This window comes from Leptinotarsa decemlineata, unplaced genomic scaffold, assembly GCF_025532065.1.
Source record: "Leptinotarsa decemlineata unplaced genomic scaffold, Ldec_3_MD MMD2_tig00003557_RagTag_RagTag, whole genome shotgun sequence".
Taxonomy (NCBI): domain Eukaryota; kingdom Metazoa; phylum Arthropoda; class Insecta; order Coleoptera; family Chrysomelidae; genus Leptinotarsa; species Leptinotarsa decemlineata.
Genome location: NW_027412590.1, coordinates 1,075,151 through 1,102,071, shown reverse-complemented (window position 1 = coordinate 1,102,071; position 26,921 = coordinate 1,075,151). Strand labels below are relative to the sequence as shown.

At 36.1% G+C, this 26,921-nt stretch overlaps 2 protein-coding genes across 2 annotated transcripts in view; one reads left to right on the top strand and one right to left on the bottom strand.

Moving 5' to 3' along the window:
* Nucleotides 1-26,921, top strand: part of LOC111512315 (alkaline phosphatase) — a 952,023-nt gene that overhangs the window by 648,148 nt on the left and 276,954 nt on the right. The gene's annotated exons all lie outside the window — the stretch shown is intronic.
* On the bottom strand, nt 559-10,728 carry LOC141483493 (uncharacterized). Its single transcript, XM_074178165.1, has 2 exons — nt 10,247-10,728; nt 559-4,377 (listed from the first exon to the last, which is right to left on the bottom strand). Exon 2 carries the CDS (start codon nt 3,094-3,096, stop codon nt 595-597), a length of 2,502 nt encoding a protein of 833 aa, XP_074034266.1. The 5' UTR covers nt 3,097-4,377; nt 10,247-10,728; the 3' UTR covers nt 559-594.

The window sequence follows — 26,921 nt, the reverse complement described above, 5'->3', positions numbered from 1 at the left end:
CTTCAAAGCATTATTTAGGATGTTTCGCTAATCAAATATTTGAAAAAATAGGAATATCGTCTAACAGAAAGGCGGTAAACTGTTTGTAATAGGAAATAGAACCCGTGAAGTTCCTCAGACGTGTTATTAGGAGAAAAGTTTGTTGTGTTATAGAGCAAGAAATTTATGTCAAGTTCATTATGTGAAGAAGGTATATGACAACTGTTGAAGTTGACCGAGTATAAGAAATTCTGTACATTCCTCCAAGATGACAATTTGCAAAGTCCGTTTCCACATCACCCAGGAGGTAGGACTGCGCATGCGTTATTTTTTTTTATTGTGGAAGTTTCCCCAGTAGGCATATCATAACCACAAAAAAAGTTTCTTTGAAGTTACTGCTTGTGCACTAATACTTAAATTTTGTCATCGTAGGGGGAGTGTTCAGAAATACCTAATATCGAATTTACATCATGGCCAATGAGATTGAAAAAAGTTTTACATGCAGGCGTTTCCAACATTTGAGAAGTAATAATTTTTTAAGAGATTTATCATTGCGGGAGTGAGCAGAAATAGTCAATATCAAATCATACATTTTATTTTAATGAATTTACAAAGTTATGATATATCCATTTCTTCGGCTATGCAATAATGCCCCCATGGTAAAGTTTCATCAGAATCGGGTATTAGATATCTTTTATCATCTTCAGGGGAAAGGGCGATCTTCTCCTGGACGATGGAGTGCACTTGATATTTATCAGAGCGAATTAGTCTCTGAGTGACACTCATACATTTCCAATTGTTGAGACATTCTTCATAATCATCAAATGTGATTGTCGTTTTCACAACCGATGTTTTAACTCCCTTCGCTTTCTTGGTGCTCCCCAAATTCTTCAATTCCATCGCAATTTCATCTTCATCATATCCCTCATTCAGCAATTTTTTTCTTTCCTTCTCATAATCACCCTCAGTGGTTAGTACCTTTGTTGCATATAATTTAGAACGAAGTCCAACATAGTCCGTCATCGGTACGCCATTGTTCTCGTCCTTCATCATACCCAGCACTTTTTTATTCACCAAAGGAACGTTGAACTGATTGTTGGATGGATAATCCGAAGTATCGAAGCGTTGATGACAGTCTCGCTTCATTATCTCGTAGGGGTCTTGTCGCAGCTCGTATATGAGAGAATCGGTGTCGGTATACATAACGGTACAGCCGTCTCCGAAACGCTCCATCATATATCCATAGTGGAAGTCATAGATGGTTGTCTTTGCCAAATCCAAAATAGCTTGTCCTACATATATAGGCTTGTTTAGGAAAATTTGCAGCTTATTAAGCTCAACAGCCACCAAGTTTTCATTGAATATGGTGCAAGATTTGAACTCAGGCTTAGCAATGTAAGCTGCTGCTCCATATCTACCACTCCATTCGGTGAGAAGTCTGATGTTAACCCTTTTCCGAACGTTCTCCATAGTTTTACCGAAGACTGCATTGTTCATTAACTTGTATAAATTTTTTTCAAACTCGTTTGATGCCTTTGCGCGTAACTTTGTATGTGAATCGATATAGGACTTCAGCCATGGACTTTGGTTAAATTTCAACACTCGATGGATTTTCTTCATTATCAATCCATGTGCTAAAGCCTGCTTCAATGCTCTGTAATGTATGATATATTTCTCCTTCGGTTGTAAAGTAGCCATCAACTTTGAAAGCTGTTTAGCCTTTACTGGAGGTTTTCTCGTCTTAGGACATATATGTTCCGGGCAAAATGGTAGATCTTTATGTTTGTCATGCAAATGCTGGGGATATTCCAAGTCCACTTCCAAAATGTATCCTTTATTGGCATCATCAGGAATTTGAGTGATATCTATGTTTGAATCTGTCCACTCAAAGCCTCCATATGGAAGATATTGGCTCATTGCCCACCCATACTGATTGTTGACATCATAGTACATCATGAATGTTGTTGGTTTGGAAGGATCGTAATTGTTGATGTACTTGTTATTTGCATGCGATCTCCTTTTTGAGCAAACTTGGCTGAGCCCCCCTCGTATTCCACGCTCAACAAAGAGGAACATATCAACATCGGTGAGAAGTTCCAACTCAATCCCTGTATACTTCAGCATAGCATCCCACGTGTAGCCGGGTAACGTGAAATAATGTGCAGGATCGAGTTTATGTGAGTTGAGGATGCAAGTTCTGAACATTTCGAAGACATCAGCTAGCAGGAGAATATCAGTCTTCATATATAAGTCCACATAATCACCTAGATTCTGACAGTTGAAGGTGGTCCATACATCCTGAGCTCGTTGATAAAAACGTCGGGGGCAGAGCTTATTTTCCAGTTTATTATAAAACTTATCCTGAGATGGTAAAGCTGGTTCATCGAATCGACTAAACGAATCTATATAATCATATGGCATAACTCCTTTCTTCGTTAAAAGTTTGAAGTGTTCCATAGGCATATCGGCAAACTGTGACTTTAGAATGGGGAACTCTGGAAGATACGATGCTTGTTTATCTAATGAAGAAGCCATGAAACGGAACGAGTCGATGAATCTGAATTGAATTGGTGTATCGTCAACGTGTTTTGTGAAGGAAATATACTTCTCTTTGGTTATCGGGAGTAGATCAACCTTTCCAGCTATTCTTGTAGCGATGTCTCCAACGATGAAGTGTGCGTCATATCCACTCAAGTTATGAAAAACAACAGGAATAGTATGAGAGTCCTTATAGTTTATATTACACCCTCCATGCGCGGGGCCACGATAATTATCACATGGTATGAGATGGTTATGATCGCGTATTTTCTTATCTTCGGGAGTGAAGGGTTCTTCGCAGATGTGGCAGTGTGTGGCTCTTCGAAACTCAACTTCTTGCTCTACAGTCATATCGATGTCGAATGGACACCAAAACACTGTAGTCATATCTTCAGCTAGTTGACTCATCTCATCAGCGAACCATTGCATACAATCCTTTCCACGATATGCCCTATAGAAGGATAGAGTGTCATCGTATGAGCACTTCAAGTAGTAACCAACTGCAGCAGAAATATGATGCTGAGGTTTCTTTTTATCTCCAGTGGGTTTCAAAACACTTTCCAAGTCGGCATGAACCATGAATGGGGCCCTTTCTTTGTTTTTGAAATTTTAAAATTTCAAAATATCTTTTCCAGGCTCTGGCATCTTTATAGCTGCTTCATTCATTTTCACACAATCCTCAGTATGTTTCTGTAATTTCTCTTGGGATCGAAAGTAATGTAGGCAGCGATCACAAAAGGACTTTTGACCATGTGCTCCACTCAACTGTTTCGATATGAGCCTTGATAAGTTCTTTATCCATACGTAGTGATAGCGGACTGCAGTTTCAGATTCATCATAATTGTCTTGAATCAGCAGTAAGTTCACATGTCTATCTTTCTTTGCCATTGTGAGATATGTAGGTTGGGTAATGAATGTTTTACATTTCTTTTGAAGGATGTAAACATTGATGGAAACGTTATTCTGCTTCTCAAAGTTGGGGATCTGTTTCAAAGTTATAGGGAACTGGATACCTTTCAGCTTCAATACCGTTGAATAGTGGGGATAAGATGAAGTACGATCAGCATTTTTCTGCACAGGATACAGAGAAGAATTGACAGCCCAGGTGAAGCAAGCTTGGTCATCATTTTTAACATTGATACATGCATGCTTCTTTCGGATCTGAGGTGGCAACTCAATGTAGGAAGAGCCAATCTGAGGAGTAAACTTGTTGATGTTAACACCCAGATTAACCACTTTTTTCAGCGCCCAGTCGGAATCACGTTCTTGGAACTCCTCGAGATCTTTCATTATTGGCTCAATAATGTTATGGTGGAACCATTCATCCAGATTGGTGTCTCGGTAAATTGGGGAGTTAGAGGTGGTGAAATACTTGTGATCTCGTAGTACTTCGCTATTTCAAATTCACCACAGAAAATCATATTAACTTTCACAAATTCATCCTTTCTGAGGGCATCATGAATGCGGCGTTTAAAGATAGCATTTGAGTCAATCAAGAAAGACCTTGGGTCCTTATGTTTAAGATTTGAGATTACGCCAGACTGGATTCGGCTACTGAAAGCTGAGTCAGTGTCATCCCAATGAACACGATTCCATGCTGTTTCATGTCGAGAAGAATGCCCTGCCCCCTTTTTCTGCATATCTTTGAATTCATTACGCATCGTTGTAATGTTCCTCAAACACGCTTCTAAATGTTGCTTCTCCCCCACAGAAGTTGCATTCTTCATCGCTTTGCGAATCCTCCTCATACCCTTGGTACACTCGTCAAGGCCCTCTTGAGCAATCTCATCATCATAATTTGGAGTTATGAGCCCCAGGATGGTGGTAATATATCGCACAAGATCAGCAAACATTGACATGCTGTAATTACAAAAAAGTTAAGTGTTGAACGTTCAACGTTCTGAAGAAGACTAATGAATAGCGCAAAGCAACTGAATACATATCGCTAAACTACATATTATGCTGCTTGATATAAAAAGGGGGTGGGGATAATTGACGGTTTATTTCATAAATAAAATCCGCATCACTCAGTTCATACCCAGCTATTATCAAAGATGGAAGCAATACGGTTATTTTTCGGTCATCAAGCTGCTGAGAAAATTAGACAGTTGAATATTGAAAGTGATTTTATTCGACAGTGGTATTGCGATAAAACAATCTCCTGTTACATTATTTACGTCAACGATAAACCAATAGCATTTGCGCTGCTGTCAACCATGGATTTCGACTATTTGAAAAAACATTCTAACCCAAAAACTCTCAATTATATTCATACGTTGGAGGAGTACCGCAGAAACGGATATGCTACAAAACTTATCGCTCACATTAAGAATCACGAAGAATTTACAGCTTTTTGCAGTAATAAGGAATCTGAATTGTTATTTGAAAAATGTGGTTGTATATATTGGGATATAATGATGTGTCCAATGTTTAGATATCCATAATAAAAAAATATAAAAATATTAGACTTTTTTTTTCAATAACTTGACAAAAAATTTTAAAATCATTCCTATGCAATTACACTGTAAGAATATAAACCAGTAGATAAGGAGATTCATTGAACCAATGCCTTTGCAGAACGATAATTATGATTGAAAATTAATATTTTCTCATTTTTACTCCCTCTTGAGTGGGATATGAGATACCCCCATGCCCCTCCCGGGTTGTGTGCCCAGGTCGCAAGCTCCCTCCTTACGGAAATGCTTCCGCAGGTTTGGACCTGGCGACCCTTTCCTTCCACCCCCGTTTCTTAAGGAAACGGTCCTCAATCCAGCTGCTGGCACTTCAGCAAGATTGATATCTAACCTCTTTTGGTTGGAAACCAGCCTTTAGGTGCTTTTATTTCCCTATCTAACTTCTCGGTTTAAATTTTATTTGGCTCTTGTTTGTCGCGGTATTCCTAATTGAATTTTTGCATGGGGGCCCCCAAAGCTAACGGCGGCCATAGTTGTGATAGTCGGGCGTTTCCCAGTGAAGCTGAGAAATGTGATTTTGAAATTGAATCGCGGTTTTCCTGTAAGAGAGTATATGGTTGAAACACTTAAAATTTTTATACTTGCCTGAGCCGCCTGACGGCGACTCGTGGGGGCGGTCTCTGATTTTGTCTGGTCGGCCTTGGATGTTTGTCCCTTTCTCGGAACCTGGGGTCATCCATGTTCAACGCATCGTGTAGATCGCGAAACGCTGGATTTAAATGCGATCTGATTCTATCGAACGTGCTTTCTGCATGTTCTCTCATATACACGTCCACATACTGCGTGTCCAGTCCTAGATCCCTGTATATGAATCTGTTCGGGATGTAATACGGTGCATTTACGGCGGCCCTTACGCTCGTGTTCATAAATGCTTGGATCTTCTTTCTGTATGTCTGCGCGCACTGGCCCCAGGCAGTGCAGGATATGAGATATAATAATTGACTTGAATTTATATGGTGATGTAATTGAATGCTCGTAGGTGGGAGTGGTTTTCTCCTAACGATATTCAGACTTTGTCGAGATTGAACGGCCAATGACTACCCTCAACGAGCGCGGTATAGTTTGGTGTTGCGCAGTTACTCTTTGCGCAGTATGGCTTGGTTCGGCGTACTAAGTATCAGTTTCGCTAAGCGCAGTTGGTCAAATATGTGGCGGTTAAGCATATATAGACTTGTTCAATGAAAATAATTTAGTTGCAGTCAATATGTCAGATAACACGACATTCAATAAATGCGCGGCGAAGGAACCAGTTCCCCAACAAAAGGGGATTTCAGAACAGCAAAGAACGATCGAATCTGATATATATGGGCTCCGTTTCGAAAATGGATATGTTATCGGCAATACCCCTGTACAATATGAAAACGATGAACTTGTTATAAAGAACGAACATTTCAATCTTTCGCAAGGACTACTTCAACTATTATTGAAACGTGTTCCTCGACATTATACAGCTAAAGACTTGATTGTATACAAAAATATTTTAAGAATCACCAATGCCCACAAACAAAGATATAAATCCAATGGACCAGTGAACGCCAACCGCTCATGGAAGTATCGAAACATCATTTCATTATTGTTTCCACCAAAAAGAAGAAGGAATACTCAACGCAAAACCCACAGTGAGCAGCGCATAAAGAATACTAATATAAAAGCTCACAGTTATGTTGATGACGTAGAACAACAGGGTAATTCAAAGTCAAGTAGTTCCAAAGGAGAAAATGAAATAATCGTGACTCATAGACTATGTAGAGGCCCTCTTGTATTCAATACATATTAAATATTGCTCATTTAAAATGTGTTTTATTCCAATCATAGTTTTTTACCAACAACCTCTTTTCAAATAATGAGGATGCATAGCGGAAACGTTTTACTTTTCTCAACATTTGTGAATGCACACTCACCAACCCCTTTTTTTTAATCAGATATTAAAATCATTGATCAACGTTGTATGTTAACATAATTATTCAAAACTCATTAGGGAATGTTATTTCGAATCGCTAGTTAATATTCAGTACAATTAGTCATTATAGTTGAAGGTTTCCATTCAGAGAATATATTGTGCATATTTGTAGTTTTTGTAGTGACATATATCAATAAAAATGTTTTGAAGTGAACAAACAAAAAATGGATGTAAGAATGAACTCTGCTTACTAAAGATGAATAATGTATTAAAACATGAGCTCATCTGAATGGACATCAATTAAAATTTTGAATGAAGCGGAGAAAAAATTTTGTATTGAGGGATCACACGTTCGAAACTGAGGTCCTAGTCATCCTCCAGTCGCCATGTTTTTTGCAGACGGCCTGTATACATTGTTTTTTTTCAATGGGATTGCACACGGAAAACTGAGGCTTTCATCAAACTCCAGTCGCCATGTTTTTTGCAGACGGCCTGTATACATTGTTTTTTTTTTAATGGAATTGCACACGGAAAACTGAGGCTTTCATCAAACTCCAGTCGCCTTGTTTTTTGGAACGTTCTGTATATGATTTTCTTCTCAATGAGACGTCCTGTATACTTCGTTTATTTCAATGGGATTGCACGTTGAAAATTAAGGCTCCCGTTACACTCCAGTCGCCTTGTTTTTTTGGAACACATTAATGCAGGCATGTTTTTTTAGAATGATGCATTTTGAGACATCATGTAAACATTGAGGGATCGCACGTTGAAAACTGAGATCCGCGTCATCTTATATTATCATTTTATTGTATTATATTTTGAAACACCTTGTATAATTTTGCTTTTAACAAACATCAATGAAACATCCTGTATACACTTTTTTAAAAGGTCATGCTATATATTTTTCACTTCAATGCGACATCTTAGACAATTTTTAAATAAACAAACAAAAATATTATATGAAAGATTGAACTCGTACTAAACGATAAAAAATTTATTGAAACACGATTTCATGTGAATGGAAGTCAGCAATAGAAATTTTCGAACGAAGCAGAGAGAAAATGGTGCATTGAAACACGACTTTGGTGCAATTACGCATATAGACTTGTTGGAGTGAAAATAATTCAATAAAATTGTTTGAACTGAACAATGAAAAATGTTGTATCGAAATACAACTTCATATGGATAGTATCATGCCTAAATTATGAGGTTTTCAAAATTGCCTTGAATAATCGTTAGCTAAAAGGATGTGTATACATATAAACAACTAGAAAAAATACAGTTCTTTAATAAACTTCAAGTAACAATTTCTCTGGATGAAAACCACTGTTTATACCTGACTTTTATCGAAAAATGTTTCAAATATATGACTTTAATCAGTATACAAACAACAGCCCAATTCATTGAGACAAAATATTTAAACTGATACAATTCTAAATATAGCGTATGCATCTCATCTGAGTGCGATTATAATATTTTCAAGTTGGAATATGATTCAATACATACATTTTATCAGTTATAACCGGATAATGTTTGCAGTCAATGATGGCGAAAAAATATACGTTTGTTTCTAAACTTTATCATGAAAACATTTTTGCTCATGAGCGTTCATAATACTTTGTTTTCATAGATTTTTTTTCAAATGAACAAAACTTGTTTTGTAATAATAATAACATTTGTAACTCTCATATATACCTACAACATACGCTTATTATGGTAAATACTCATCAGAAAACAACTACTTTTTCGGCTATTACCACGACGAGAATTGAATCAATCAATTTTCAAAACATTCTGTAGTGGAATAGGGCAAAAATTTTTTTACAATTTTCGTATTGTAATTGTTGGAGAATGTTACAACTTGTATTTTTTCCATCAATTTTCATAAATTTGGTTGTGAAATTTGTTATAAAATTAGTTGTAGCTTTCATATTTTTTTCCACATCATAAATCTTGTACTATAATATTGGATCTCCTAGTGAGAAACATTTAACAAGTATCTACGGAAATTTATTTCACTATTCCTCAACTCCTTATTTTATAGTGGAATTTTGAAAAAACGTTTTACAAGTCTTGTTGATTTCTACACCAAATAATTTTGTATGTTGTTTTTTGTTGTTACATTTCAACTACTTCTACACTTGGAACATTTAAATTGTTACTTGTTACAACTTTTGTGGTTTTCATATCCAATCAGAAGGTTGGTCTCATTATTATGAAAAATTCTACCACTTCATCACCACCTCCATAATTATGATAATAGTTTGACTCCTCTCTCGTAAAATGTTCACCATAGTATTTGTAGTGTATCAATTCGTTTTTTATGTAGATGACCTAATAACCGTGACAATTATCCGCCTCATACTTCCCAATATCATATTTCATTCTCGACTTGAAATGTGAAATGAAACGAGAATTTCTGAATATTCAACTATCTACTATTTGAAACCAAATTTCACATTAAATTTCATAACTATTTCCTGAACAACTCTAATCAAAATATATATTAATATCGTAGATACTATAATGAGAATTCTATAAAGATTAAATTCCATTTGGTATGGCTAAAAAATATACGTGTTTCTGAACTTTATAATGAAAACATTTTCCATCGTGATCATTCATAATACTTAATTTTCATAAAGTTTTGTCAAATAAACAAAAATTCTTTTGTAATGATAAACACATTTTTTTATTCTCATATACACCTATTATGGTGAATACTCGTCAGAAAACAACTACTTCTTCAGCTGTTACCACGACGAGAATTGAATCAATCAATTTTCAAAACATTCTGTAGTGCAATTGGGAAAACACTTTTTTACAATTTTCGTATTGTTGTTGAAGAATGTTCCAACTTGTATTTTTTAAATCAAAGTTCATAAATTTGGTTGTGGATTTTTTTATAAAATTAGCTGTAGCTTTCATATTTTTTCCACACCATAAATCTTGTACTAGAATATTAGATCTCCTAGTGAGAAACATTCAACAAGTATCTACAGAAATTTATTTCACTATTCTTCAACTCCCTATTTTGTAGTGGAATTTTGAAAAACTTTTCATAAGTCTTGTTGTTGATTTCTTCACCAATTAATTTTGTATTGGAATTCTTGACTAGTGTTGAATTCTATAGTTTTTTTGTTGTTACTTTTCAACTACTATCTACACTTGGAATATTCAAAATGTTATTTCTTACAACTTTTGTGGTTTTCATATCCAATCAGAAGGTTGGTCTCATTATTATGATAAATTCTAACCACCTCCATAATTATGATAACAATTTTACTCCTCTCTCATAAAATTTCAACCATAGCATTTATAGTGTATCAATAAGAGTAAATTTAAATCTACTCACTTCTAATATTTTATTCTTTGGATGTCACCTCAAATATGTTCTTGGATATGTCACTAATGCACACCCACACACCCACACACACACACACACACACATACCTGTCGCGCAATAGTAGTGTGGACACCACGCCCTGGTGTGAATTGTGGGGTCTTCGAAGTTATTATAACCAGGCGGTAGAGGCTTATTAGGTGAATACCCAGCTATTTCCAGTTCTTCTTTACACACCGAAGCCGGTGACTTTTAATCAAAACAGACATCTGTGGCCATGACCACACCTCAACGGTAACTGCAGGTCAACCCACTGATGTCATTTTGTGGCCACATACACAATTCACACACCTCAAAATTTCAAGGTCATTATCTCCAAGGACATTATTTCAGGTATCATTATGTGGCCATATACACTTGGTTTATATAGTGTTTATATAAAATTTTTTGAAAGCTGGCAATATAGATTTTTTCATTTTGATTATTTTCGAAACAACTGAAAGTATCAAAAACTCTAACAGAAATTATTTTATTTGTCAGTGGATCATTTCTACAAATGCTAATCGAGCATTTCAAATTGGAAAAAAAAGATTTTGATATAGAAACTTTTATAATCGATGCTTGTTTTATTTGGTGAACTTTTCGTCGTTCTACCAACATCCCAAAATACTTTTTGGACTTTTCGAACTCTTTAATTTTTACCTTTCTCTTGTTTATACTACAAAAAGTTTTTCATGAAATTAAAGTGCTGAATCTTGAATAAAATTTGCTCTCGATAATGCAGTAGTCGCCATTGATTTCATGCAGTATATTTCAATGTATTAAATTTCGATATATGATTCAGTGAAAAATCTTAGTAGATTGAAAAGATACTGGAAATGAAAGAAGAAATGATAATAATAACGTCTTTATTATTCTCGGAAATATTTCTTCTCACAATTGTTTAGTCATTGTTGCATAAATTGAAAATAAAATGCGAAGTTCAACTCGGTGGTAAAGAAAGTCAGTGTATTGTTCTTTTATAAAAGTTGATATTGTTTTTATTTCGATTATTTTTGAAACAACTGGTACTTTTGGTTTCTCTACAAACACCGAAGTCGGCAACTGCACTGTTCGCTCCATATCAATCTACTGATGCCACTTAGTGGCCACATACACACTTCACACACCTCAAAATTTCACGTTTATCATCTCCAAGGTGTCAGGTATCATTATTTGGTCATACACCATCATATCCAACTGCGTTGTTAAAACAATAATCAATGAATCTTCATTAGTTTCATTTGTACTACATTTCCCAAAGTAAATTTCATAATTTACTTCGAAATCTATCGAAACAAAATCTATAATAAATTGAAATATTGAAAATCCCAATATGTAATATGGAGTCAGATGCTAAAAGTCTCTTCAAAATGAGTTAGAAAACGAATTGTACAAAATCCTTTGAGAAGTGTTCACTCAAAATTAGATCTCACTATTTTGAACATTTTCTATCAAGCTCAATCTTTGAAATAACAAGAAAAGTAATAGATCGTATATTATTGCCGATTTATCAACCTCATTCTGACAATTAAACACGTCTTCTTCCAGACTGGTTTAATTTACTTTAAGTTTTTTATACACACCAAAGCTTTCGACTTATCATCGGAAATAACTACAATGCATATCAACCTACTGATATCATTTTGTGGCCACAATAATTATGTGGCCATTCATACACAGTTGTGCTCCAATGCCTTAATAAAAATAATGGCCACTGAAAGTGGATTAAAATTCCATGAATTGAGCATGCGCACAAAATGTAGTTATCACAATTGACCTTATTGATATATTTCATTGTATGGAATTCCCAACTTTGATTTCATTGAATAGTTGAAAAACGTAATTCAAAATGTGAAATGTAATGGAAAAATCTTTCAAATTTTGAAATTTGATTCATTACAATTAGTTAGGAACCAGGCTGATGAATGTGCTATCGTCCGCCTAAGATTTGTAGAAACCCCGGTGACATTACAGATTTGTTTGGCGTGAAAGCAAACAATTGAGTAAAACCATTATAGAAATTTCATGTTATCAGTCTTTATTATTTTTTTTTACTTCTTGAGTGTGTTGAATATTAAGTTTTCATACTGGAGTTCATACATTAATAGCGTTGAAACAGGCGAATTTCTCCACATCAAATTTTGGATGTTACTTTCTGTCTTCTCTGCCTTTCAAAAAGCCAGGAAAAAATCATTGGTGCTTCGTTCCTCCCATTCCTCAAACCGTTCTTCGTAACCGTCGTCCACGTACGACGGTGGTCATCAGAAAAACCTATTTAGCTGAATTGACAAAACTTTCAATGCTGGATATTGATATGCCCATATTTACATCTTGAGTTACGTGACAAATATAAATGCCTGTGCATCTTCTCAAAACACGCTGAAGAATTGTATGAGAGACAATTCTGGTGTTTAAAAAATCTGAATTAAAGAAATCTGTTTCTTCCCGAAATTAGAATACATATTACCATACATTGCTTTCGCTAGGTAATAATTGAAGGTGTTGTCACTGTCTTGTGAATACCTCACTTATATTCTCAATTTGATCAGGTACGTCGATACATCTCTATTGGAACTAGTGTGTCAATATGCTTGCTGCAATTTAAACAATATGCCGAGAACGTTTGTATGTGTTATAAAAATATTGTTTTATGATCAAGTACTTCATACTTTGAATCCATTCAAATCAAAAATAGTTTTTACTTTCACTTCAATTGAATAAATTTAATAAATCCTTTTTCCGAATAACGCGTGTTGAAGTTGTTATGAATAAACGGTTATGTTTCACTGCTTAGAATATATTTCGCTTATCAAACTTGGGCTACTATTGATGTAATTAGATTTATAAGAGTAATTTCACTGATGTCGCAGAGGCTAATCATTATATACAACTAATAGTACAAGTTTATAAATTGAAATAAAATGTTTTCAAATTTTGCCCAAATAGTAACTATATGAAAACTAAAAGTAAAGCTGAAGCAAACCTCCATCTCCATCTTGACTCGCCTGTTGCATTATAATACGACTGGACCACTGGACCTTTTCAGTGCAAACAAATCATTCGTCTTATTTTAAAATGTAATTCTTCTTGACTAATAAATAAAAAAGGCTTCTGAGCGTTAGCCAATTGGGTATATAGATCGATTCCTACTAACGAACCTATTGATATTCATTGCGTTTCACTTGACCCGGACTAGAAATCACAAGTTTAAAGATAAATATTTCAAATTCATTTAGTATGTTTTTGAAAAAGTTGAGGCAATAATGATTTTTTAATTCGTTTACTAGAAATTCAATACGAAATATTCAGTGAATGCTCAAAATTCAAACCCTAACCTGCTGATTGATTGTCGTATACTTTCCAAAATTCTTTGGATGATGCATATGATACCACAAATATCATTAATTCATTTCCATCTGTCACTCTCGTTGCATAAACATTCAATTTGAGATGCCTCCAGATGGAATAAGGGATTCAAGTCCGAAGATCGTAGTGGCCAAGATTGAGGTTCCTCAAGGCCTGTTAAAACTGTTATGAAAACATGTAACAAAAATATTAACGAGCAAAAGGACTGAAATATGCAAGTACTCCGTGTTCTGAAATGTGTCTTCGAAAAACTATCTTTATATCGGTCGGTCGGTAGCCAGGCGGTTCTACGTGGGTGCTTTGTTCACTCACTCGAATTGACTGCCGTGTTGGTCGGTGGTTCAAGCCTTAGTCTGAACGATCGATTTTCACTCGCTATCGCCAACCCGTGTTAGGAATCATACGTTAAAATGTAAGACTTCGTTAATCCTTAGGTCGCACAAGTTTCGACTTCTGAGGATTATCGTTCGTAGGGGTCCGACAGCTGGTTAACGGAAAAACATTTTTTCAAACAGATTTTAAACAGATCACGCCATTTAGTCAAGGATGAAGAAAATGTCTCACGAGTTTGACACCAATGCTAAAATACACTATCTGCCATAGCATGTAGATTGAGATAATCCTAGAAATGATTGTTATGAAAGTTTGTGCTGGCCTCCCGAGAAAACTTCATATACAGATGTGGAGAATAAATATCGGAACATAGGAATCCCAATGCAGTCTGGACGTAGGTAGCGATAGCAGCAGACCAATTCAAAATTGAAATTTCGTCATTACAGAATATCAAATATTCGATTGAATCACTCTACGATGATGTATCCCCACTCACAATGGGCTCGTGACCGCACTAGCACAGCAGTGTTAAAATATTATAGAGGATGTGTGTATGTCTGACTTTAAGAAAGATTTTGAGACCTCGAAGCTTCATTGTTTTCGGGAAATTATTTGCTGCGATGAATGTAACCTATAAAGAAAGAGGTACTGTTGGAACCAAATGTTCCCAAAAGTGATAGGAAATAGAAGAACTGTTGAAATAATTCGATGTTGTAGTCTTTCTAGATACTTGACAGCATAAGGGCTACTATAGATACAGAAGGGACCTATAATATACTATCCTGATATTCTTGTCCAAACATTGAGTTTTTGTCGTTACTGAGTACGCACAGAAATATATAGCTGTTGATTTGCCCGAAACCAATATCAAACAATGGATGATGGATTGTGTTTCATATGTGAAGAAAACGATCACTCATCAAAAATTTGTATGGCGAAACACGTGTTGTGTTTTTGTTAAATCGTTTAGTGAAAATCTCACAATAAAATGTTTTTTTGAATACATTAGTTATGGATTTTCATCAAGTATCGGCCAATTCCATGATATAACTTAATTAAAATTTGTATTTTTTCTTCCTTTCTGAGCGTGAACATTTTAGAGTTCACAAGAAATTATTTTATTTTCAATTGTTATTGACTGACTTGTTACCTGCGAGTGTTAACGATCAGTTGCAACAGCGCGGAAAGGGGAACGGTGGTTCAATTAAATAGTTGATATTTCATCGCGAACAAATCTCTAATTTTGAACTGGTCAACTGCTTTCGCGGACATAGTCCAGAATGCATTGGATTTTATATGTTCCGATATTTATCTTCCACATCTGTATATGCAAAAGCTTGAGAAAAACTTAATTATACAATTTTTTATGAATTTCACGATTTGACACGTGTTTAGCTATACGATAGCTTTCTCAAGCACGAATAATGAATCATTTCTAAAATAGTACCAACCATATTCATACTGAATATAACTGAAGTTTTTTCCCAACACCAAACCATTATTTTCAACACCTCGACATGTGTTTCGATCACCAAGTGATTATCTTCAATAATATAAACACATTTTAATGGTTAAGAGTAGGAGTTACCTCATTTCAAGCAGACTGTGACATCATCATAGCAGTCAGGTTGCCCCTCGGCTCTCCATAAAACGCAGATAGACCACCCAGTCAACCAGAGTATACCAAATTGTCATGTGGGGTCATGTCACCCAGCGGTGAACTAATCAGAGTGTAAAAAATTGTCACGTTGTGTCCTCAAACTGTCACGCAGCTCGCCAGCTAATCAGAGCGCACACTTTTGCATCTCAGAACATCGTGGCGGGAAATTTCAATTTTCTGTGGACATAAATAGTTCAGGCAGACAGACGACCAGACGTATCCCTCAACGAGACAGACCGCCCAGTCACGTGTCACGTGTCGCCCATCTTTTCGCTCAACACATTTTTGTTTCATGGCATCATGAAAAAGTTTTCGTTGGAGAATTGAACGCAGGTCTTTGGTGCCATAGACTCGATCGTTAGCCCCAACACCCCCGTTAGATATTGAAAGTAATTGCAAACTTTTGATAGTGATGGCTTCGGTCACTGCTTTTCGAATCGTTTTTACATTTGAATTATGATCACTGTTCTGTAAAACATATTTAGTTTTGTTCGAAGTTGTATTGAGAAAAACAATAATGACAGAGTCGGAAGTGGCTTATCAGTGTAAGGGCGTTGGCGTTTGAGAGATAACGAGTCGGATGCGCTTGGAATGATATGAGAACAAAATTGGGAATACAAGGTGTTGTTTCAAAACACATCGATCGAAGCGAAAAAACGTGATCGCCATGAGATTATTTGAAAGATATTGTGTTGTAGGATGGAAAAATGAAAGAAATGAGGGGAGTGTTGTGAAAAGTAAGTATGAGTTAATGGGGCGGAATGGTGCAGGTGTTTTCAGTCGTAGACCCAGTACAGAAATATCAACCTGCCTAGGAACCTATGCAAGCTGAAATTTACACTATCGAATTGTGTGCGAAAAGATTGGAAGATTCCAACCTCATACACAAGTCAGTGACAATTTTCTCGGAGAGTCAAGTGGTGTAGGAAGCTCTTGGCTCCTACCGAGCATCGTATACATTGCCAAAAACGGCTCACCTCGATAGGAAAACTTAATAGATTGTTTCTGGTCTGGATTTTTGCCCTGGAAAGTAATGAAGCTACTGACTGCTTGCAAATGAGGGGTGTTGCAAACAACTTCATCGGACCGAAACCTGTCATTGACATCGCTTCAAGCTTTGCCAAACGAAGATTGCACACCTGGATGGCAAGAATTTTGGTAGGATTGATCCACTCCAAGGTGAGTATTCACCTTTTGAAGCTTGATACCAAACAGTTGTTGGATTACAGTAGATATAAACTACGATGTCACTGTCATTTGAATCATCATATGCAGAGACTTGGACTGCCAACGCATTGAAAAAAATGCATTTTTTCGATGCGAATGGAGTGCCAAAAATAATTCGCATTACATATGCGGCTAAGATACCAACTCGTTTAGAAATCATAAATGATACTGCATTTTACATAATCCATAAACTGTATACGAAGGAAAATGGACGTTGTATTGCTCAACACCGTTTTTTCTCAAACGACACTCTATGTTCATTTTTCAGTTATGTTCACCTACATTTGTTCAACTCATTATGGTGCTACGTTGGATAACAAAACTCAGTGTCCTTCTAACACCTTATCCCCTTCACTAAGTTACTTTAGGTTAGGTCCAAAGTGAGTGAATCTATTCCAGCCTCCACCGCAACCCGCAAGGGTTTCTTCTGGCTCACATCTATTCACCCTCGACCAAATAAACCCAGCTTCCTAACGAAGTCGATCAACTTGTATGGTGAGTGGTCAGATGGTAAGCATCTGCCGAACTCTTTAAACCTGATTCGGTCCCCAGCGGGGCAGACACCGAATATGCGCTCTGCTGTTTCATCGTTTTCCAAATAACAGTGACCTTCAAGAAGGTCTGTTAAACATCGTAGTTCATATCTACTGTAGTCCAACAACTGTTTGGTATCAAGCTTCAAAAGGTGAATAATTACCTTGGAGTGGATCAATCCTGCCAAAAGTCTTGCCATCCAGGTGTTCAATCTTCGTTTGGCAAAGCCTAAAGCGATATCAATGACAGGTTCTGGTCCGATGAAGTTGTTCGCAACCCCTCTCCTTTGCAAGGAGTCAGCAGCTAGGGCAGGAATCCAGACCAGAGACAATCTGTTAAGTTTTTCTATCGAGGAGAACCGTTTTTGGCAATGTATACATTGCTCGGTAGGAGCCAAGAGCTTCCTAACTCACTTGACTGTTCGAGAAAATTGTCATTGACTTGTGTATGAGGTTGGATTCTTCCAATCTCTCCGCACACAATTCAATAGCGTAAATTTCTGCTTGCATAAGTTCCTAAGCAGGTTGTTATCTCTGTCCTGGGTCTACGACTGAAAACACCTGCACCATTCCGTCACACTAACTCATACTTACTTTTCACAATACTCCCCACATTTCTTATATTTTATAACATGATAAATTTCAAATATTCTCATGGCGATCATGTTTTTTCGGTTTGATTGATGTATTTTGGAACGACACCCTGTATACCAAATTTTGTTCTCGTATCATTCCAAGCGCGCCCGACTCGTTATCTCTCAAACGCCCATACATCGATAAGCCACTTCCGACTCTGTCTGTCTTCAAACGAAACTAAATATGTTTTAGTGAACAGTGATCATAATTCAAATGTGAAAACAATTCGAAAAGCAATGACCAAGGCCATCACTACAGTTCGCAATTTTTTTCAATATCTAACGTTGGTGTTGAGGCTAACGATCAAGTCTATTGCACCAAATACCTGCGTTCAATTCTCCAAAACTTTTGTTAAGACGTCGTGAAACAAAAATGTGTTGAGCGAAAAGATGAGCTGACGTAAGTGCGCCACGTCACTGGGCGGTCTGTCTTGTTGAGGGATATGTCTGGTCGTCTGTCTGCCTAAATTATTCATGTCCACAGAAAATTTAAATCTCCCGCCACGATGTTTCGAGATGTAGAAGTGTGCGCTCTGATTAGCTGGCGAGCTACGTGACAGTTTGAGAATACAACGTGACAATTTGGTACACTCTGATTGGTTCACATCTGGGTGACAGAACACCACGTGACAATTTGGTGTACTCTGGTTGACTGGGTGGTCTGTCTGTCTTGATTGACGAGCTGACAGGCAACTTGGCTGCTGTGATGACGCCACAGTCTGCCTGAAATGAGGTAATTTCTACTTGGTACACTCTGATTGGTTCACCGCTGGGTGACAGGACACCTAACAATTTGGTGTACTCTGGTTGACTGGGTGGTCTGTCACCTTGTACGGCGAGCTGAGAGGCAACCTGGCTGCTGTGATGACGTCACAGTCTACCTGAAATGAGACAACTTCTACTGTTAGGGTCCCATTAATCCCTTATTTTTCACTTCAGGAAAAAAATCGTCAATAACTTCAATTATTTAAATTTAATTTTAATTTTTTCAGAAAAAAATCATGTATTTTTGGAAGGCCCTGCATGCAAGGCCCTGCATGCAGGGCCTTCCATTAGAACAAGAAATGTTACCTTACTTACCTCACTTTATTACCACCTTGTAATGAAGTAAGGCGTATCCTTTGGCATAAATTAAAAAAAAATAAGAGTTCTCTTATTACCGTTTGAGTATTAGTGAGTAGTAATAAGGCATTTTCATAATATTGTTTCCCGGCTCAAGGGCGTGCACAGATTTTTTTTTTATTTTTTTTTTCGAAAAGTGAGTACGACACGACAAAAATACATGAGAGCATGAAATTGTATGTTCAATTATTTATTTTGATATTGATAACCGAGTTGTATCAAACTGGTGGTGAATATTGATTTTCACCATATATATCATTCAGACAACTTTACCAAGTTTTATCACAATCGCCAAAATTCCTTTTGCAGGTAATGCAAAACTGTTTTATTATCACAACTTCAGCATCCCTACTATTCGAGAAAAGTGATGAAGCACTATGTTTATCCAAAGTTTTTTATAAGATACGAGAAGGAATCACCCCACGAAACTAAAGTCATCACTAAACCTATAATACCCTGCAATTAGACCAAATTTGAAATGAGAAACTGGCGAGTTTAAGGAGTCTTTCAGTTGCATATTACTCAAACGCGGTTTTGTACAATAAATTCCTAATGATTCATATATTTTAAAAACCTTTATTGAATAAACTTCGTGAGATTTTGACATCCAATTCAATAAACCCGTCAACGGGCTTCGTTATTTGTTTTGGGAGTAGTTCATTTTTAAAGGATATATAGTCAAAATTGTGAAGCTCACCAATCACCACACTTTTCAACGATTGTCTTACGTGAAAACCACAATCTTTCGATATATTCTGTTTTTATTCTGATGACGAAAATCTTTACATATTTCTATACAGCTTTTCATTATCCTGTAATGATACAATTGAATATACTGCCTAAATTCTATTAACTAAATCATGTCTCAAAAGGCTAATAAATGATAATTTCTACGATCTGTATGATTTTTTGTTAGAAGCCATCCCATCATTTAGGATGTGGGTTTACCTATTATGAACGTAAGTTGGGATTTATTTAACCTCTAGCTTTTTAGCGGCAAGAATTAATTGTAGGTAGTTAGTCTTCTTTGAAGAATTTGTTTGACGAATTTTGAAAAAACTAGTTGAATAGATCATTAGTTGAAATCTGTAAATTGTGTCACATTTTATATCATATTGGAATATATTTTATTTGCATCAGGTAAACATGAACGTTTCAATTCTGAAGATCATGAGAAAGGCCTCTTGGCCTTAATAAATAATGAACACCTGATGGTCCACACAAGGCACCTTCAAACACAAGTTGCGAGAATTCAATTTTGCTTCAGTCCGCTCGATAAATAAATCGAGAGTCCTTGAACGTAGTTTCCAAGATACATGTTATTGTAGAGGCAGCACTGGGCAGACGAAAGTGATGGCCACATGAGGTAGATGAAATTTTAATGAGTTAACACAACTTTTGACACATCCCTGAACCATCACTCTGGGGTCAAATAGAGAAGTAGGTACCATTATGATCAGCAGACCGCGTAGATTCGTTTAAAATAGGTCCGCATTCAGTGGCCTCAAAAAATGGCCGCTCAAAGTAGGTAGGCCACACCATGCGTGTTGCTAGACGGCCTGTGGCCACACAACTATTGCGCGACAGGTACACACACACACACACACACACACACACACACACACACACAAGTCACTCGAATTAAAAGGGTTTCTCAATACGCGTCAACAGGAAATAGTTATAGCCATAAATAATTCTTTAGCGATAAGTGACTTCAGACCCCAGATACATGCATAAATACATGTTGCCAAGTTTATTAGCGAAACATCCTAAATAACGATCTGGTTTCCAATCAATTTTCAAACGGAAGCTATAAAAAGACGTACTACTCGATATTTCAATTTCCCAAGTCGTCGAATGATAAATACGATTTCACTCTGAATAATATATTTACCAATCGATGGTTTGAACATATAAAATGGAAATATAAAATCATAGTGTTGATGAAAAATACATCATTGATTTGATCTTCTATCAACAAAAAAATCAATTATATTTTATTCTATCAGAAATCGGTTCTAGTTCATATCATATCATATCATAAACGATTTTTGATCTTTCCGTCATGCGTTATTTGTTTGATACGTTTTTTGAAGCACTAAGCCACTCTGTATACGGGTATTTTGCATTGTTTTACTCACTATCTGGTATTGTCAAAAAGTATTTTGATACGCCTTGTATACGTTTCTTCTGTAAAAAAATCAATCGAAAATTTCCTTAATCTATGACGTCCTGTTTCATAAATCATGACATGAAGTGCTCTGAAACATATGCACCGTTGTCATATATCTTCTTCACACAATGAACCTTACATAAATTTCTTGCTCTATATCATGAAATTGAATTTCAGGAAATCCACCTGCGAGAAACCAAAAATAAAAAAACAATGTTTCAAATTATACGAACACTCTCTCAATAAACGACAACATGAATGGAAGTTATTCGTAACTTACTATGCGTTTTATTCAACTAGAAAGCTGCTCACAAAATGAGCTTCAGTTTACTACATAATAAATGTGTATATAGACAAGATATGGCATTGTCAAAGGCAACTAGGTAAAATACGAGAAAAACTCTTATTCAGCTTGGAGGATTCTCGAGTAAAATTCATAATCACGTTTTCCGGTTCTGAGGCTGCCATCTAACATCAAAACAAATTGTGCGGTACAATAATTACTGTAAGAGATAGTATTCGAGAAAAATGGATGTCAGCAATTACCGGTTCTTATCTTTTATTCATTATTAAAGATTGAGAAATATCAGTAATTGTTATTTCTTATCTTCTGATGTATGTAGGATAAAAATGGTAGTCCAGGGTTGGCTTAAGGAATACGTAAATACCTCTGAACCGTTTTGTATTACAAAATAATTGAAAAAAACGTTAACCGTCAAAAAGTATGTTTAGAAAAACACTCAAGTATATTGATCTGAGAAAAATTTTGGAAAATTGATGATAATTCAACAACTCTCACGACCTTTGAATTATTAAATTTTAATAATTTTTTTTTGTGAAGAAGTCAAAAACGTATAAAAAATCTTGCAATAAAAATTCATAAAGTGAACATGAAAAACACCTACTTTTAGATAAAATCGTTGCACTTGTCACTATTATCACTGATACAACTAACTCATCATTTCACCTCGCAGGAGGTATTTATAGGAAAATAAGTGATGACATATTTCAAAACCAAACAAAGAGCCTTTGTTCCGTCGCTTTGAGAACTGCATATCTCTGGGTGCTGATTCGGCATTGACAGTGATCAATGTCACCTTGGATACGAATAGGAAAATAGGTGATGACATATTATGCAATCAAACAAAGAGCCTTTGTTTCTTCACTTTGAGCCACGTTTCTGGCTTTATCAATAAGTGATAGCGATAATGCTGCATACCTATATTATATATTTTTACCAACTTGAAATGAAACAACATTTACTCAATAAAAATATTTCATTTTTTATTAAATTTCATAATTGTTGTACAACTCTAATCAAAATTTTTTCTCTAGCCTTGTTGCGTATTCTGGAACAAATTCAACAATTTTTTTTAAATGAAGAAGATCTTGAAATATATTTTTCAATTCACATTTGAATGGTGTATTCTTTGGGATTGCGCCTGCGCAAATACTGCTAACTGACCCTCATTGACTGATGTCGAACGAATCAATTTCTATTATTTACACTAGCCTTATCGCATATTTCCTTGGAATTTCACCCACATTCGGTACGTTCACATATTGAATAGAAATTATTGTAGTCGGAAGTACAAAATTTGTTTTTCAGCATCGTTGACGACATATTCTACACTCTGAGGCTGGAACACTTTGTCTTGAATGTGTAAATTATTCAACTGCTTGAGAACCATTTTCTTTTCCTCATATAATTGAATATCTTTACTTATTTGTTGGACACGTCTCTCAAATTCCTCTACTTTACGTCTGTATTCTCTGAATGCCATTATACTACAAATTTTTGTTTACCAACGACGTACGGAACATCGTTTTCTTTCGAAACTTATGCAAAACAACGTATTTTGAAATGTCATTGTCGAATACTTCGCTCTCCCATTGCCCTCACGTTGAGTCCACAACGCTTAACCTCTCGACACTTTTGAATCTCTTTCTCCTGATGATGCTAACTTGGTTAACAAAGATACGAGACGTAGTGCCCTTTTGGCATGTTGGAATGCTAGACTTCTGTTGAACTGACATGTTTTTTCTTAAATATATTTTGACGCGCCCTGTACACTTCGACGCCATGTTTGTTTTCAATGATGTATTTTGAGACACCCCGTATACAATTATATTTTTTCTTTAATCTGATTCATTATTATTAATATATCACTTTCACGCTTCCAATTTTCGTCGAGTCGTTCACGATTAATTCCAAAACCGGCAACGCTACATTACTCCATGAACATTGATTTATTGTACAACTGCCAACGCCGAACCTGCCATGCTGGCATGTATTCACATTTGACAGATGCCATCTTAGGAGTCTAGTGTTTACAGTGTCCTTCTTCAACCAATAGATAGTTCAGCTAGTGACTCATAGATGACTCTGTGTGTTCTATAACTTTGGTGTTTCCATATACTTTTGTATCGATGAATCGATTTCGGTCCCGACAAAACTAACGCTGTAAATACCCAACATTCGCAGTTAACTTCAATATCTTACGATGGTGTAGAGGCTAAGGACAATGTCTACGGCGCGGACGACCCAGGTTCGAATCTCATAACTATAAACTTTTTTTAATTGAAATCACGTGACTAAAGGGGGCCGAGGGAGCTGATAGGTTAGGTGGAGTACCAAGGGGGCCTGAGCGGTGATGTGGAGTACTAAGGGGGGCGAGGGCAAGGGGGTCGAGTTCCATGCTTGAATCGCTACGATACTCGTTCCATCCTGCGTCGATGACGTCACACGTTTCCCCCTCACAGACACCGTCCTGCACCCTCATTGACATTTGACAGTTGCACAGACACCGATCCGTATTGACAGACATCATAAAACCGGCAACTGCGCATACTGCGTCGCATGACAACACCAATATGTCTAGTGTTTACAGTGTTCTTCTTCAACCAATAAATAGTTCAGCTAGTGACTCATAGGTGGCGCCAGTGTGGTGTACTCGCGACGATGCATCTGGGTCACGTGACAATTTGGAGCGCTCTGATTGGACTCTGCCGTACGCGTGACCTTGAAAGAAACCAAAAATTGCAGAATGAACCTTAGCCGTTTTCCATGTTAATCTCCATAAGGAATGAGCCAGAACTCCTATAGCCTATTTACTCGAATGCATTCAATTGCCGCATTGCTACATACAGGGTGGAGATTTCGATTGTAGCCGCTGACTACATATCATTTTTCAATGAGATTAGACAGAAGGTCGTTGAATTACTGGAATCGGCCATCAGGATCCATAAAAGCATATGGAAGTTTTTGGGAATTATATTCTTCAGACTCAAGACATGAGGGACACGAGGTCATTTAATTCCCAAAATAAAATAGTGGACCAATCTTCCGATTTGAATGACGTTTTTGATGGATTCCGCGATGTAATTGTGGCTCAAACGACTGAATTCCAGGAACGTGACTCAGGTATTTATTTTTTGAAAATTTCAATAAGATTGAATAGTAATATATTTTTTTTCATAATTCAGGTTGGACTTGTGAAAAAATATTGTTTCTCGAAGTCAACATTAATAAATACAGTCCACTGGAAGGACGTTCATATGTGAAGCTGCCTGAATGTATTCAATGGAAGAAAGCTGTTGTGAATGTTCATAATGAAGATCAATATTGTTTTGCTTGGGCTATAACATCAGCATTATATCCTGCAGATAGTCGAGTGTCCGAACTTACGTCATATCCACATTTTTCCACTGTTTTATATGTCACAGGTATGGATTTTCCGGTTAAAGTTAATAATAAGAGTATTGAAGATAGGAATGATATTTCAATTGATGTTTACGGTTTAGAGAGTACATTTGTGAAGGGTAAAATGAAGTATGAAGTGATTGGTCCATTACGATACTCACAGAGAAGACTCCGGAGACATGTCAATTTGTTGCTTATAACTGATGACTCCGGTAATGGTCACTATTGTTGGATCAAAGATCTTTCAAGATTAGTTTCTAATCAACCATCAGCTCATAGACAGAAAAAAATATTTTTGTGACGGATGTTTGATATATTTTTCTGATGAGAGATTGCTTTTACGTCATAATATGTATGATTGTAATCACATTAGTACCACAACAACAACTACTAATTTAAAGATCAATAAATATGGTAGAATGGTTGCGGAAAATAAACTAATGTTTGAAAACTTTGAGAGACAAATGAGGGTGCCATTTGTAGTGTATGCTGATTTTGAATCAGTGCTCAAACCGATTCATGTGAATGAGCCAAATCCTGAAAGTTCATACACGATTAAAACATTCAAACATGCCCCATATTCATTTGCTCATTTGATAAAGTGTTCATATAATGATGATTTGTCAAAATTTGTTAGGGGTGTAGATGCTGCTCAGAAATTTGTGAGTAGCATTGAAGATGATTTGAAAGAGATACATGAAAATCATCTCAGATACCCTAAACCAATGGATACACAAACTGTCGAAGAAGAACAGTTTGCTGCAGCCAGAACTTGTGGTATATGTAATAAAGCATTTATTGATGGTGAAGTCAAAGTTAGAGATCATTGTCATGTTACAGGATAGAAAAGATCACATGCCGCTCACTCGAAATGTAATTTAAATTTCAAAATACCAAAGTTCATACCTATCATTTTTCATAATTTAAGTGGTTATGATTGTCATTTATTCATAAAAGAATTGTATAGGAATAAAGAGAGAGTTGATGTTATCCCGCAAACTAAAGAGAAATATATATCTTTCACGAAGCATCTCTTTACAAACAGCTATATCGATAAAGATGGTGTGGTTAGGAAGAATTATCTCAAAATGAGATTTATCGATAGTTATAAATTTATGACTAATTCGTTGGAGAAGTTGGGTGCAAACTTGACCTTCGATCAATGTTTGGAGATGCACAAACATTTCCCACAAATTGAGAAATTCAATTTGATGAGAGACAGAAAGGTGTATTTCCATATAGTTTTGTTGATGACATCTACAAATTGAATTATCCATTACTTCCGACAAAAAATCAGTTTTATGACACACTCAATTGTGAACATATATCGGAAACTGATTATGATAGGGTTAGAAATGTTTGGAATTTATTCGAGTGTCAGAATTTGGGGGAATACTCTGATTTGTATTTGAAGTAGGATGTATTGCTACTATGTGATATGTTTGAAAACGTCCGCACCACAAGTTTAGAGATATATAACATAGATCCGGCACAATATTACACTGCACCTGGATTATCATGAGATGCCATGTTGAAGTTCACTAATGTTGAATTGGAATTACTAACTGACATTGATATGATTCACTTTTTTCAAAAAGGTATACGAGGTGGAATTAGTCAATGTAGCGAGAGGAAACATATAGCAAATAATAGATTTTTACCAAATTATAATCCCAATGAACCTTCCACATTCATTACATATTTAGATGCAACAAATCTATACGGTCACAGTATGTCACAACCTCTACCAACAAGTGAATTTACATGGTTGACACCAAATGAAATTCTTAATCTTGATGTGATGGATGTGAGTACTGATAGTCCGTATGGGTATGTGTTTGAAGTGGACATTCATTATCCACAAGAGTTGCATGATAAACATTCTGATCTTCC